General features: G+C 35.0%; 1 protein-coding gene across 4 annotated transcripts in view; it reads left to right on the forward strand.

The window, feature by feature from the left end:
* NIPBL (NIPBL cohesin loading factor) overlaps positions 1-15,498 on the forward strand; it is a 161,407-nt gene that overhangs the window by 60,129 nt on the left and 85,780 nt on the right. For all 4 annotated transcript variants that reach the window (XM_085214265.1, XM_085214267.1, XM_085214264.1 and 1 more), the window contains 6 exons: positions 1,006-1,149; positions 2,886-3,051; positions 4,088-4,218; positions 11,031-11,130; positions 12,749-12,900; positions 13,938-14,089. In XM_085214265.1, the coding sequence (XP_085070391.1) occupies positions 1,086-1,149; positions 2,886-3,051; positions 4,088-4,218; positions 11,031-11,130; positions 12,749-12,900; positions 13,938-14,089 (765 nt within the window). In that variant the 5' untranslated portion in view covers positions 1,006-1,085. The remainder of the gene's footprint in view (positions 1-1,005; positions 1,150-2,885; positions 3,052-4,087; positions 4,219-11,030; positions 11,131-12,748; positions 12,901-13,937; positions 14,090-15,498) is intronic.

Below are 15,498 nucleotides of genomic sequence, written 5' to 3' on the forward strand. Positions count from 1 at the left end.
AACGTCTACTTATGGAGGAAGTCTTTCTATTTAAGAAACTGTCAACACAGGCAACTGTCCATAGTAGATAGACATATATTTATACCAAGTTCCTTTCCTTTAATTTATTTTGTTTGTCTTTATACACCACCATGCTCAATTTTTCTCATTTCATTAGTGTTATCTAATAGTAAATCGTGGTGTGTCATCTTTGTAAATTTTGTTGTTATGCCACTGCAGCTGAAATTATTTTTACTTTTTTTTTTTAAGTAGTGCAGACTTCATTATAGCTGGAATCTTTACATAGTGAGATCTCAGTTAAGAAATACTTACTAATTTGTGCAATACAAACTGTACTATTTTACAGTAAATAACCAAACTTCTTTAGTAGGACTAAGCCTTTCTTTTTTGTGAAATGGAGATACAGTTGCTAGCAATAGTTTTGCCCCAGAGATTTTCAGAATAATTTTGAAGTAGATACTTCTTTGAAAATACTCTTAAGATTTTGAATTTTTCACAGTTTTCTTCATTTTTATGTCTGTATATTATTGCTTTTATTTTTAGTAGCCACTCTGTCTATGAAAAATATTTTCTTTTCCAAAATTGAGGAGTGAATGTAGCAGTTCATCACTTAAGCTGGTTATGGATTATGTACTCTCCACTGCAGTAAAATGCAATGGAAGTTTTGCTACCAATTTTCTTTCAAAATAAGATGTAAAATTCATTAGCTGTTTTAATACTTTGTACTTCTAATAATGAGATATTGACTGTTGGTACTGTATAACCTGATAAAATGTTTTCTTTGCCTTATTTTGCAGTGTTTTTGCTGAAGGGCTTTGCTTCTGACTTCAGACTTTTGACTGCTTTATGCCATTTAATGTTTAAATTAACATTGTTCTACCTACTCTTGAAAAAATTTATTGAGTATGTTACTGAGGTTATGGCCTGCGCTTCATTTATATTACTGAAAGTAAACCTACCATTGTAATTTGTTGCTTCTTTTTTTCTTTTTCTTTTTTTTTTCAGCGCTTGGGAGATGGAAAGTAATGATAGCTGGCACCTGAACTAAAATATCTGTGTAGGCACTACCATCCCAGAACTTCAGGATGAATGGGGATATGCCTCATGTTCCCATCACTACTCTTGCAGGGATTGCTAGTCTTACCGACCGTAAGTACTCTTGGATTTTTTTTTGGTCTTTAATATATTGCTTTTTACCTTTTTGGTAAATATTTGTATTTTCAAACTACTAAAAATATTAAAAGTTACTTACTAAAAAAAAAAAATCTGATTTGAATTAGGTTTGGCATTTAAAAGATTACTTTTGTTTTGTTGCAACTTTAATTTTTAACTTGTAAATAGAATATTTTCAAATAAAATAATGCTAATTCTAACATTTAATAAAATGTAAGTTAAAAACAAAACAATGCAATCTGAAGTAAACCTGGCACTTAAATATTTCAGAACTAAATTAATCCATGAGAAACATACACAGGTACCCTACAAATAAAGAAGAAAATAAGACGTCTTTAAATCATACATTCATTGAAACAGAAGTGTGAAATATGCTGTGTATTTGAAATATATTCCTTCAATTTTGTTTCTCTAATATTTAGATGCAAAGGGCTGCTAAGGAAAATAAGCAGCTTGACCTATGAGGCTTCTTTCCTGATTGTTATGATACTGTTAAAATTTGGAAAAACTTTCTAAGAGCAACTAAAGTTACGTACCCCAAAATTGAGTTTAATTTCCTAGCTTAAAAACAAACAAACAATGGACAACACAAACCAAGACTGATATATTTGAGGAAAAAAAAATCTTGAAATATTTTTTGCGTTTTTCTGTCCTAAAATATCAAATTGGAAGATGCTACTTATATAAGTATATGTGTATGTGTATTTGTTTGTGCGAGCCTAGTAGTGGACCATCAGGTTACAAATCATGAGTTTCCAAACTATGGAAAATTTTCTAGCATTAAGTATATTTACAGACAAGATCCTAAGAAAAGTCAATATACGTAATTGATAGAAATCACTGCTCAAATTCCCTCACACAAGGGGTTTTGAAACACTGAACTAGTTTAGATGTTATTAGACGCTGTGCTTAGGTGTGTTTATGCTTTTTATCTGTAATTTTCATGTAAAGTTTAGAGATTTGGGAGAAGGTAAAAAAGAATGACTTGTGACTACTCCCCTCTTTTTTTTTTCTCTGTGTGGAAAGGAGCTGGAATCACATACAGTGATTATACGCTTTATACTGGAAAAATAAAACAACATAAACAACTGGCATCTCCCCCTTCTTTTTTTTTCCTTCAGAATTTCCAAGTATAAAATAGAAGACCTGAAAGAATGTATTTGATTTACGTTGTTTTTTTTTTTTTTTTAATTTATTTCTAATTGTTCAGCTGAAACTTACATCCTGGAATTTTAATAAGTTTGGGTAGTCAGATTCAGCTTGCTTTTTTGGACCCATTTGAGAATTTTTTGTTCTTTTTGGCTTATTCTTCTCCTACCAATCACCTGGTCACGGCCTATGATTTGATATATTTCTTTCTTTGACGTATAAATGTAAGAATGCCCCTGTAAATGTTCTATGCTTATTTGTAATCCCATTGAAACATTCGTGTTTTACATAAAACACTTAAATCTTTTTTCCTATTCTTGTGAATAGATACTTTCACTGAATTACCACAGTCATACCAACCAACGTCATTTGCCTTCTCTTGAGAAGACAACTTATATAGAAATGAATACAACAGAGGAATAAACTGAGAGTGTAATTAACGGCTCTATATTTTAAGTGTATTTGTCAGGATTGTTTGTTTTCTTACCTATATGAGATAGTAATATTTGTGTGACTGTGTTCTGTGAAATGTTTCTGAACTTCTCTCACTCCTCTGATAACAGTTTTGAACCAGTTGCCTCTTCCATCACCTTTACCTGCTACAACAACAAAGAGCCTGCTCTTCAATGGACGAATAGCTGAAGAAGTGAACTGCCTTCTGGCTTGCAGGGATGAAAATCTGGTTTCACAGCTCATCCACAGTCTCAATCAGGTGTCAACAGATCACATGTATGTATTTTGTACTTCAGTTTTATGCCATTGCTGTCCTTGTTCCTTGAGATTAAAATGATCTAAGGTTGAGAAGGATGTGAGAATCTGAACATTGGAATTTGGAAGTTTTTTGTTAGGTTTGTTTAGCAGATTACCACTGTGTAAGACTAAATTGTTTCATGTAGCTCTGAAGTATAACTTCATTCTTTTTTTTTGTTTTTCTTTTTGATCTCCATAATGCTGGTTTTGAGTTCAAACTTAATTTTGACTGTTCTTGACTTATTTATGTTCTGAATAGCTGAATAATGTAAAATATATAAATTATATACCTGATATTACCCAAAGAAGAGTTTTGGTGATGACCATGTAAGACCCATGTGAATTCTGATTTAGTTATCAAACTTTGATATTAAGAGAATCAGCAAATGTCTGCTTTTTGTTTATGAATATATTGTTTCTTTTCGCAATATGTCCTTTGAATTGCTTTGTGTTGACAGCATTGTTTTTTTCCTACATATTCCAAGTTATCTTAATCAAATGGAAGTAGCCATTAAAAGTCTTCCAAAAAACAATAAAAGCACAGATGTATTTACAGAAAATCTATTACATTTTCAATAGTTCTGATGGAATTGATATGCCGTTTTCCCTTTTTAAAATAAAATATATAACCTGAATGTTATGCATTCATGCATACCTTATTTTCACTCTTAGACTACTTTCTTAATTTTACACAAAGAGTTCTTCATCAGTGGAGAAGATCAAGATATGAAAGTGGGGCTAAGATACTTTCATAAGTGTTTGAAACTGGCAACCATGAATATATGTGTATTAATTTTGAAGAACTTTAGGGCTACTGTTTCTTTCCATCTTTAACAAAGACATAAAAAAATAATAGCAATTAAGACAGGGAAGGGACAGTGCTCTGTAGTTTTTTGTTCTTTATTTTAGCAGTACATTTTTTTCTTTCATTTTAGCATTTTTTTTAATCTGACAATCATTTCTTAAAATTTGAAAATACGTTTCATTCTTTATTTGCTTTCTTCCACAATCACAGAGAATTGAAAGACAACCTTGGCAGCGATGATCCAGAGGGTGATACACCAGTTTTGCTGCAAGCTATCCTGGCAAGGAATCCTAATGTTTTCAGGGAGAAAAGCATGCAAAACAGATATGGGGTACAAAGCGGTAAGAATTTTCTATTATTTACTGATTGTATTTATGTTCTATATATTTAATGGCCTAATACTAACAACAAACACATATGGACTACATCTGTGGTATCTTTGCCTTACTATGTGTTTGGTAGTGATAGTGAGATATGTATCTTGACATCTTCTAAAAGAGATTGTATTAATGTAAGCAGTGAAATAACTGGTAGGAATTTTGGAAAATAAAATTTTATTTCCATACTGAAAGCTAATTTGTGAGATACTTGATTGGATTTGATTTTAAAATTATTTATTTGAATTTCTGGCTAAGTTTGTATATTTATCTTAGTAAATAATTGAAGTTGGAAAAATACACCTTGATTTTACTGAAGATCTGTACACTCACAGTTAGTCTTTTAATACCAGTGGTTCTTCAGTAGTTCAGGTTTAAAGAATAAGCTAAGTGAACCATATGTAACAATTTTCTCTGCTACTCTTCTTCTCAGCATTTTCTGTTACCATACAAGTTTTACTATCTCATAAGCTGACTCTCTTCTGAGGTGTGTATTGGTAAATAGCAAAGATGGAGGAGACACCAAGCAAAGGATTAGTGAGACAGGTTCTAGATTTAGATCTGAAGACTTTTTCTCTTGCAAATGAAGTCTGTTCTTTAAGAGGCAAACTGCATATTGATTAGGAGAATTTCCATTTTTCACAGTATGCAAATATTGCTAGCATTGTAGAAATACTGATGGAAGCGTCACAAGAGTCTACAGAGGATGGAAAGTGTGAGGTGTTTTGGAAAGGAAAAAAATGTTAAATGATTAAGTTCATTCACCTAGGTGAGTGAGTAAAAAGCCGTATAAGATTTGGAAAGGACTTGTGTAGGGCACAACATGTAATGTTCCTTCAGAGAATGCAGAAATCTTATTGAATGAAAAAGTTAGCCTGATTCTAAATATTTAAGCTTCACTGATCCTGAAATTTAAGCTCTGATAGCAATAACCATATGCTGTGTTCAGTGGTAAATGTGGTAGAATGATTTTTCCAGTAAATTGTTGCAATTGTCCTACCCATTCACAAAGTGGTTCCACAAAGAGACTCTGCCTCTTCATACTTACATACTGGTTTTGCAGCAGTTTTGTAGGGTTAGATAATTTTTTTCCAGTGGAAAAGTAAGATAATAGTTTTGGAATTCTTTCTTCCACAAGAACATTTTGAAAGAAAGGAAACAAACCCAGATACTTTCTTTCTAAATTTTGCTAATGGTGTTGTTCAGAAGGAGAAGCGCTTCTATAGCTTGATTTAGTTCATTAAGAGTATTCCTTAATAAGCACCTCTACAATTAGAACTTATGTTTTACTTTATGCTAGAAGGAAAGATTGATACAGAATTAAAAATGACGTGAAATGAAACACAAGAGAATAGGTGATGCTGTTTTAATAATGTTAACACAATGTTTCAAAGAACCAGAAGAGATCAGAACTGAAAAATTCTAGATCGTTCCATTGTATTACATATTTTGAATTCATTTGTCATTTGAAGCATTGAAGTCTAAGTGTGAAACTGGAAAACTAGAGAGAAAGAAGGAAGAAGGTGAAGCATATCTGTAAAAAAACTATTTTGAGACAAAGATGATCCTGGGATAAATGTTTGGAAAAGATGGACAAAATGTTACATCTGTAGTTCAACAAGTCTAAAGCTAGAATTGATATTAGTTGTGATTAATAAATATGACGTGGCAACAGAGAGAGGAGCCTGAAGACAGGAGGAAAGCAAATGCCACTTCTATCTTCAAAAAGAGCAGGAAGGATGATCCAGGAAACTACAACCAGATGAAGATCTCTGGAAAGATGATGGGATCAGGCATCTGAAGGAGAAGAAAATTATCAGGAGTACTCAGCATGGATTCACCAAGAGGAAGCCATACTTCATCAACCTGATAAACTTCTACACGGAATTGACCAGCGTGGTGGATGAGGGGGGAGTACAGGATATTGTCTTCCTGAGCTTCAGTAAGACTTTTGACACACTGCCCCCATCAGATTCTCACAGAAAAGCTGATGAAGTATGGGCTGGATGAACAAACGGTAAAGTGGATTGAGATCTGGGCCCATAGTGTAATCATCAGTGGTGAAAAGTCAGTTTAGAGATCTGTTAGGAGTGGAGTACCCCAGTGGTTAAAAGTGGTTGTAGTCCTGACCAACATCTTCATTAACAGTGTGGACAATGGGGTAAAGTGCACTCTCAGCATATTCACAGATGACATGAAACTCATTGGAGTGCCTGACTCACCAGAGGGCCCTGCTGCCATCCAGAGAGACCTGGACAGGCTGGAGAGGTGGGCTGACAAGTCTCATGGAATTCATTAGGGAGAAATGCAACATCCTGCAGCTGAGAAGAAACAACCCCAGACACCAGTACGTGCTCTGGAAATCCAGATGGAAAGCAGCTCTACAGAAAGGGACCTAGCAATCCTGATGGACACTGAGTTGAACAGGAGTCAGCAATGTGTTCTTGCTCTTAAGAAGGCTCATGGTACTCTTAGCTGGAGTAGGCAAAATATCCTAGTCAGGAGATCACTCACTCAGCAGAGTGATCATTCCCGTCTGCTCAGTACTGATGAGACCACATTTGGAGTCCTCTGTTGAGTCTTGGGCCCCTCGTGCAGAAGAAACATGGACACACTGGAAAGTGTCCAACAGAAGGATACCAAGATGATTAAGGAACTGCAGAATCTCTCCCATGAGAAAAGGCTTGGAGAGCTGGAACTGTTCAGTCCGGAGTAGAGCAAGCCCAGGGGATCACATCAGTGTTGAATAAATACCTGAAAGGAAGGTTCAAAGAAGACAGAACCAGGCTCCTTTCAGTGTGTCTTGTGTCAGGACAAGAGGCAATAGGCACAAACTGGAACAGAATTTCTTTCTAAGTATCAGAAAGCACTGTGTGAGTGACTGAGCTCTAGCACAGATTACCCAGAGAGGTTGAGGGAGCCTCCTTGGGGATCTTCAAGGCTGCCTGGACATGGTCCTGGGTATGGCACCCTTCTCTGGGTGTCCCTGCTTGAGCAGGGCTTGGGCTAGATAGTCCCTTTCCACCTCAACCATTCTGTTATTCTAAGAATAATGCAAGAATGAGATAATATGTGGATACCTTTTATTTTTTTAATTTTTTTTATTTTTTTCCTTATCCTCTTTTTCCTCTCAACTCTTTGTGCATTTTGACAGATTTTTGGAAGTTAAGCTGAATTAGTGTTTTGCTGAAGGCTGGTATCCTTAGCACAGCTTAGGGTCCTAAAGGTCTTAAAATTCATAATTTACCTTGTTTATTTTTGAGGGCTTAAAATATTTATGTCTTTCAAAAAGTTTGTGTTAGTTAGATATTTTTTTCCATTTATACAATAAAGCAAGCAGAGGTGCCTGTAGAAGAGAAAAGCATTGCAGATGTGTGTTACCAATTGAGTATCTGTCTTACTGAAAAATCATCAGTGGGTCAGCATTCACAGATTAAACATGCATGATGCTATAAAACAGTTTAGTCGTAGGTAACAAACATTTTATGTGAGCCACTTCTTTATGTAGTTTATTCTTTGACAGTTAGTTGAAGTGCAAAAAATGAAATTATTTTTATTACTTTTCTCTAAGCAAAAAAAGTAGTCGAAATCGGAAGTATATGTTAAAGAAACTTCTTATAAGAATGTTATTATTGGGATAATAGTTTCTCAGTACTACACACTACCAAATCCACAGAATCATAGAGTTTGGAAGAGACCTCAGGAGATCATCTCATCCACCCCTCTGCTAAAGCAGGTTCCCTAGAGCAGGTTGCACATGAGAGCATCCAAGCAGGTTTTTTTAATATCTCCAAAGAAGACTGCACAACCTCTCTGGTCAGCCTTTTCCAGTGGTCTGTCACTCTTAAAGTAAAGATTTTTCTCATGTCCAGATGGAAGTTCCTGTGTTCCAGTTTGTATCCCTTGTCCTGTCATTGGACATCACCAAAAAGAGCCTGGCCCCATGCACTTAACATCCACTCTTAGCTATTTATAAGCATTGATAAAATCCCCTCTCAGTCTTCTCTAGACTTAAATGTCTAAATTAAAGTTGCACTTAAAAATTCTTAGATGTTTAAGGTCTGGAAATACACGGTGAAGCCATAAGTCTGCTGTGATATGACAACATTGTACAAGATATTTTAGAGCTGATAACCTCAAACTACTTTCAGTTCCTTTGCAGCCTAAATGTTAGGGCCTTATTTTTATTCCTTTCTTGTTTTTCTTGTTACTTCATTATGGTGAAGACTTGGAAACTTTTCAGATACAGTTTTACTTTGCATGATACAGATTGAATCCCTCCAACATGCTGCCACTCTCTTCATTCTATGCGTCTTTTTCTCCTCTTGCCCTTCTCAATAAATAGAGGTGTGAGAGCTGTCTGCTGCAGAACAAGCTAAAGATTTTTGAATTATATTTTTAAAAAAATCATTGCAAAACAGAATTTATTTTGTTAAACTAAAACCTATGACATCTGTGAATCAACTTTAGTTTAGTTTAGGTTAAATTTGAAGATAGAAGTATTTTAAAAATGCAATCTCTGCCTTAAACATAAAATGAAATCTTTTCTGTATAGTTCATATAAAATTGCATGACATCTGTATAGTTTTAATATGGGCATGTTCTGTCGTCTTTCTGTATGTTAGTAACTAATCATACAATCAATTTACTGTTCTCAGAATAAGAAAAATTAATTCTTACCTGCATAGCTTCCTAATATTCTTAAAGAACAAGTTTAAAATTCTAGGTTTGGTCCTGCATGTTTCAGCTTAATTGGTGACTTGATTTTTTTTTATGTATCCTTGCTAGATTTCTCTGTCACAGAATCACAGAATGGTTCAGTTTGGGAGGGATCTTTAAAGACATTTGATTCTAAACTCCCAGCCATGGTTACGCTTGCCCCGAGTTAGTGATCAGGTTGCCCAGTGCTCAACCTGGCCTTGAGCACCTCCAGGGATGGGGCATCCACTGCTTCTCTTGGTAGTCTGGTCCAGTCAGTACCTCACCACCCTCACAGTTCAAATAGTTTGGCCAAAAAAAAAAAAATATATATATATATATATATATATATATATATATATATAAAATTATATATATATATATATATATATATATATAAAATTATATATATAAAAATAAATATATATATAAAACTACCTGATGAATAACAACACATGAACTGGACACTGAGGGACCTTCCTCTAATAGAAAATCACTGTACAGAAAATGCCCAGGGAATGTTTTGCACATTCCTCTCTGTGGTTTGTACCTGTGGACAGTTTATTTCTCACCTGCCTCTGTAAGAGACAGCCAGTGTTCACTGAAGCAAGTTTTGCAGGAGTTGAGGCATTCTCTGCTGATACTCAGGATAATGAAATAACATTTCTAGTGAAGTATGAAGATACCTGATTTTTTTCAGCACAACTAGGGATTTTCACTCCTAATCTAGGCTAGTTTAAATGTGTTAATTTGGTTGGAATGCAGCACTTCACACCTACTGGGGAGGTGATAATGGCTGCATTCCTGAGGGTTTATCACATCTCATCTCTGCTGGGGAAAAAGGAAAGAAAAAAGGTTGAGAAGGAAGATTTCTGAAAAAAAGCTTTTCTTCTGTAAATATTGCAGTCATTGAAATCAGTGATAGTAGGTTGGACGGCCAATCTAAACCAGGCTCTGAGCAACCAGATCTAGCTGCGGATGTCCCTGTTCATTGCTGGGGATTTGGATTAGATATCCTTTAAGGATCCCTTCCAAGATTCTAAGATTCTATGATTCTGTGACAGTACTTTGAGGATTGATGACACCAGGCACTCCAGACTATAGATAGAATCTAAGCATTCTACCAAATCTTAAGTATAAAATATTCCAACACTGACATGCTTTCACCCGTTTCTGTGACTCACTTGTTATGGTTTCCTAAACCGCAGTTTGAGACAGCATGTCTCATGCTGTTTAAATATGAGACATTTTATTCTGTCATTTAAAATCGCGTGATTAAAAATCATGAAAGTTTTAATGTACTTTCACTGTTTTAACTGCCAGTGTCGTGTGATTGTTAGCAAATTCTTTATAATGGTACTGTAAAAAGGGAAAAAAAATTGATTTAAAATCTCACTGGTAAAGATGCTTGTTAGTTTCAAGCACTGTGGTACTTGTGACCTGATATATAGTTCAGCTTCTGAATGTCCAAAACATGGGTCTGGAACTGTACAAACTGTGGGAATCTGCAATTCAGGAAATTGGCTCTGCTTTGTAGTTCAGAATATTTCAGCACACTGATACATTTTGTAAGTGTACTAGAGACAGAACAGAAAGATGTTATAATAATTATTAGAAAGGTATCTGTTAGGTATTACCGGAGGAGTCTCACACCTTTCTGTATGAGGTGATTGTTACCTCTACTTGCTAAAAATTGGGAGATAAATTTAATGAGTCCTGGTTTGTGAAGTTCCTGAATCTTTTACTCATTAGCACAATAAATACTGTACACGCTGGAGCGTGAGTGTATTCCCTGTTTTAAAATGTTTTTATCTACTAGCAGGTTTTGGATTACAAAGTTTGAAGAACATGAAAGGAAATAAGTCCTTTGACATTTGTAACTGAATTAACATTCCTTTAGGAATGCTTTTCTATTTTGCAGTGTAAAATAGATTCTTACACAGTGTAATTGTTATTTAATGTTTTCTAACAGTTACAGACATGTAACATTTTCTACCTATAAAGTTATTGATCTCTTGGTATATAGTCTTTCTGAAATAAAATGCGTATATTTAATACTGCTCTCTTCTTTTCAATAGGAATGATGATTCCACAATTTAGTATTTCTCAGAATTCTATGCGTGGTAGTCCTGCATCTTCCAATTATCAACAAACCACTATTTCACATAGCCCTTCCAGGTAATGTAGTATTTTAAATGAGGGAGGGAAGGGGCAGCAAACTTAAAATGCTTCCTACAGTGACATTCAATACCAGTTATAAGTAAATGAGATAGAAGATCAGTGTCAAGATTAACTCTGAATTTGTCTGACAGCAGGATGAGTTTCTGCTGCTGAAAAAGTCAAATTTAGCATTTACTCACTTTATGCATGTGAGTTAATCCTGTGTTGTAAGAACAAGTCAGGATTCTCCACTCTGTTCTCTTGCATAGTTTTGGCAGATTTTCTTTCTTAAGGAATCCTCCTGCCTTCTCCTATCCCTCCAGTTGTTTTCTTTCTGTATCAGAGTATAAAGGAGAAGAGAATGTGTGTTCCAGCATGGGTAGCAGTACTAGTATGGCGGAATAGCAGAAAAAAAGGTCTTGTTAAGCACAGAATACTACTCTAACTGTTACACAAAAGGCCACTCATAGGAATGTAGGCCCAATTGTTTGACCATCGGTTTTCTCTTCAACTTTTTTGTACTTTTTCAGACTCTTTCAGGTAACATGTGCCTTTAGGCTAGGTCTTTATGAAAATAAGAAAGTACTGTAGAATAGAGGAAGAAGTTCTGCATGCAGTTTCAGTAGCTGGGCTGTTGGGCTGAAACTGAATCAGCAGATATTAAACATCATTATTAAGATTAACTGTTATTTACACTTCATTTCAAGTTAGTGTAGTAATTATTTTGGCAAACAGAATGCTTTTTATCTCTACAAAACCCACTACACTGTCAAGGGCTGTGGTTTTATTTGTTGGTTTTATATTTAAAAGTGGAGATGAAGAAGGTTTTAGAATTGAGAATGTTAGTGTGCTGTGTCTTCTCAAGATCCTTGCAAAATTGTTTTAAATATTTTGCGGTAACTTTCTGTGGAAGCTCATCTTCACAGAGTTACTGTCTAAAACAGAGTTGTGAATGGTTTGTGGTTTTTGTTTTATTTTTATTTTTAAAAGCAACACAAAACTGATGAAAGAATGTAAGCTATGGTATACATACGTTATCATCACAAGCTTGTTTGATTTTTAATCTGTCCAGGATAAATCCAATGAAAGAATAAATTATATTCAGTAACCTTTGCATCAGGTCCCACCTAACTGCCTATATTCCTAAATCTTAGCAGTATAGGTGTGTTAGATAAAGTTATTTGAAATTTTATTGGAAAAGTCATATTTAAATAAGATGACTCCTTTGTTAGTTCTAGTGAGCTTGTGGTTATTTGATAATAAGACCTTAGCTGTCGTTTTCATTAAAGCTTGTAATAAACTTCTAATAAGATACAACTATTGAAAGTTGCCTTATTATGGTAAATATCTATAACTTGTGTTATTGTTTGCTTTCACTAGATGGAAATCTTCTGAATGCTTTCCATCCTTTTACTGATATAGTACCCATATTCTGACTCCTAAGTAGTAATTGAAATTGAGATGATTGAAATTGATGGATTTAAATGCTTCTTTTGAAGAGGTTTCTTCACTGCGTTAGAATAATATCTTTTCCAGAAGTTAAAATGCTCCAGATGTATACTATTTCAAAAGGAATAATAACATTGTCTAAATTTGCTTTTACAACTTCTCAAATCCTTTAAAATTTTATTTTTAGCCGGTTTGTGCCACCACAGACAAGCTCTGGTAACAGATTTTTGGCACAACAGAACAGTCCAGTGCCTAGTCCATATGCTCCTCAAAGCCCTGCAGGATACATGCCATATTCACATCCTCCAAGTTACACACCACATCCTCAGCTGCAGCAAGGTAAGTCTGTGATGTTTACTTTCATGTGCACGTTTCCTGGCTCTTGAAAGAGTCATAAGTTTAACATGAATCTTTATATTGATAGAATTTTTTTGTTGTTGTATTTAGCTTTGTTTACCTAACTGCAGAACATCACAGAATTATAGAATATTCCAAGTTGTGAGGTATCCACAAAGATCAAGTTAAACACCACACAGGACCACACAAAAATAAAACCCTATCTCTAAGGGCTCTGCCTAAATACTGTTTGAATTCTGGCAAATTCAGGCCATGACCACTTCCCAGGGGAGCCTGTTTCAGGGGCTGATCACCATATGGTGAAGAACCTTTATCTAACACACAGCCTAACCTTCCTCTGACACAGCTCCATGCCATTCCCTTGGGTCCTGTAGCTGTCACCAGAGAGAAGCGATCAGTACCTGGTTACCTACTTTTTCTCTTTAGGAAGTTGTTGGCAGCCATGAGGCCTCCCTTCAATCTCCTCCAAAAGGTTACAGTATTAAAAAAAAAAAAAAAAAAAAAAGGAAAAAAAATCTAAAATGCCTCTTCATGTGACATTTCTTCCCAGTGTATACCTATTTTGCATAATTATATATATAACAACTGAAAAGCAAAACCTAAGGCTTTTATTTGATGGCCATCATTTATCTGTACCAGCAAAAAAAATTCTTTTTTTTCCTGTGTAACTAAGTTTTGCTAGCGGGTTACCTCACTTTAATAAACCTTTGTAATATAAAACAGATTAATACAAATTTGACCCAAAATAGATGTGGAAAGAGCTTGTCTAATGTACACGGAACTTAGATTGTAAATCTTGAAAATTCAAATCTTACGCACCTGATTATATTCAGGATACTTGTGGCTAAAGGATACAATCAGGAAAAACTATTCTTGTTCATATTCCAGACCTCTTGTGTATAGCTCAACAATTTCATCTTTTATAGTAATATTCATGAAACCTTAAGAGCTAAGGAGAGTGTATATACATATCAGTATAATTATTTACTTTTTTGTTTTGTTTTGTTTTTGCATTTCAGCTTGTCCCATTGTCACAGCAGGGATGAGGAATCTCCATGAAAATAAAGTTTCAAGTCAGTTGACTGGAAATTCAGCTAATCATCATGCTGATAATTCTAGACATGGATCGAATGAAGACTACCTACAGATGGTGCACAGATTAAGTAGTGATGTATGTTACCTAAATCAATTTATCATAAAACATATTTAGTTGCCTTGTAAGACAGATGTTTTACTGTGTTGTTGTTGATTTCTAAAACCACTGAAAACATTTAAGTTTCAGACATATTCACTCAACTGTGCAACTCTAACATGTGAGGTTTCATTTCTTGTAGAAAATATCTCTTTCCTTTGCAACAGTTTGTAGCACTCTGTTGAAATTATGATAAGCAAAAAATTTTACTTATTTGCAAGTTTATGTTAACAAAATGGTAAAGTGTCACTGCAGTTATTACATCAGTATATTGATGCTAACAATACTAATTCTAAGTAGGTGTAGAGTTAACTTGTCTCTCTAAATACTCATGTACTTCTCAATTAGACTTGACATATTTGAGCAATGTATCCAGTAGCATCATAGTACTGCCAAAGGCAGGAGGTCATATAGACAGTTTTTCTTCCTGATCTACATGTGCATTATGGTTTGGTTTCTTTTCAAGAAATTTTCTCCTCGTGGCTTTAGTTTATGTGGTAGTAATTCTTTCTGATATCTTGAACGCTAATATCTGAACAAAAAACAAAGTTCCCCCAGTTGTTTGTGGTGATTTTTTTTCTAAACTATTGATTATTTTTCATTTTAATCATGCAGCTGTAGTTTGATGGAGGTTCCTTAAAAGCTCAGCACAATCTCTTAACAGCTCTTGACAGAGAGCACCTAAGTTTCCGCTAGTATTTTTTGACTAGGTCTTTGAACTGTGAGGTCAGTACTGTAAGTATTGGTGCCTGCAATGTAACAGTGTAGCAGTAGTTACAAAATTTCATCAGAAGCTAGTTGATGGTCGATTTTGCCTTCTCAGGTGTTCTTTCACAACAGCTCTGAGTCTCTGGAATTGGAAGGACAGGGACATAAAGACATGGCTGAGGACCAATAAAGATATGGTTGAGGACCCATCTATAGTACAGGAGTCACAAAGATTGGGTCAACATCCCAGCATCATGACCATCTCCATAAAGAAAAAAAGTTGGTTTATTGCATGCATGACTTCCTTCAGACAGGAGCAGGGGGCCTGATCTGCCAACTAGTCATTTAGTAAATTTTGCTGACTCTCTAGGTATTGGAATAAGGATGTTTCCAGGCTACTTCAAATTAGTAATTTGAAAAATAGAATTGTTAATGTTGGAAAAGACCTCTAAGGCCATAAACTCCTGCCATCAGTCCATTACCATCATGACCATTAAACTATGTCCCTCAGTGCCACATCTCCGTGGCCAGGAGATCCACCTGGGCAGACTGCTGGCTTGTGTTTAGCTGGCTGTTGACTAAGACCTCCAGATCTTTTTCTGCAATACAGCTTTCCAACTATTTTGCCCAAAACCTATAGCATTGCATGCAGTTGTTGCATGCAATGAGGTGACAGCTCA

The sequence above is a fragment of the Meleagris gallopavo genome, chromosome Z (assembly GCF_905368555.1).
Source record: "Meleagris gallopavo chromosome Z, MGAL_WU_HG_1.1, whole genome shotgun sequence".
Classification (NCBI taxonomy): Eukaryota; Metazoa; Chordata; class Aves; order Galliformes; family Phasianidae; genus Meleagris; species Meleagris gallopavo.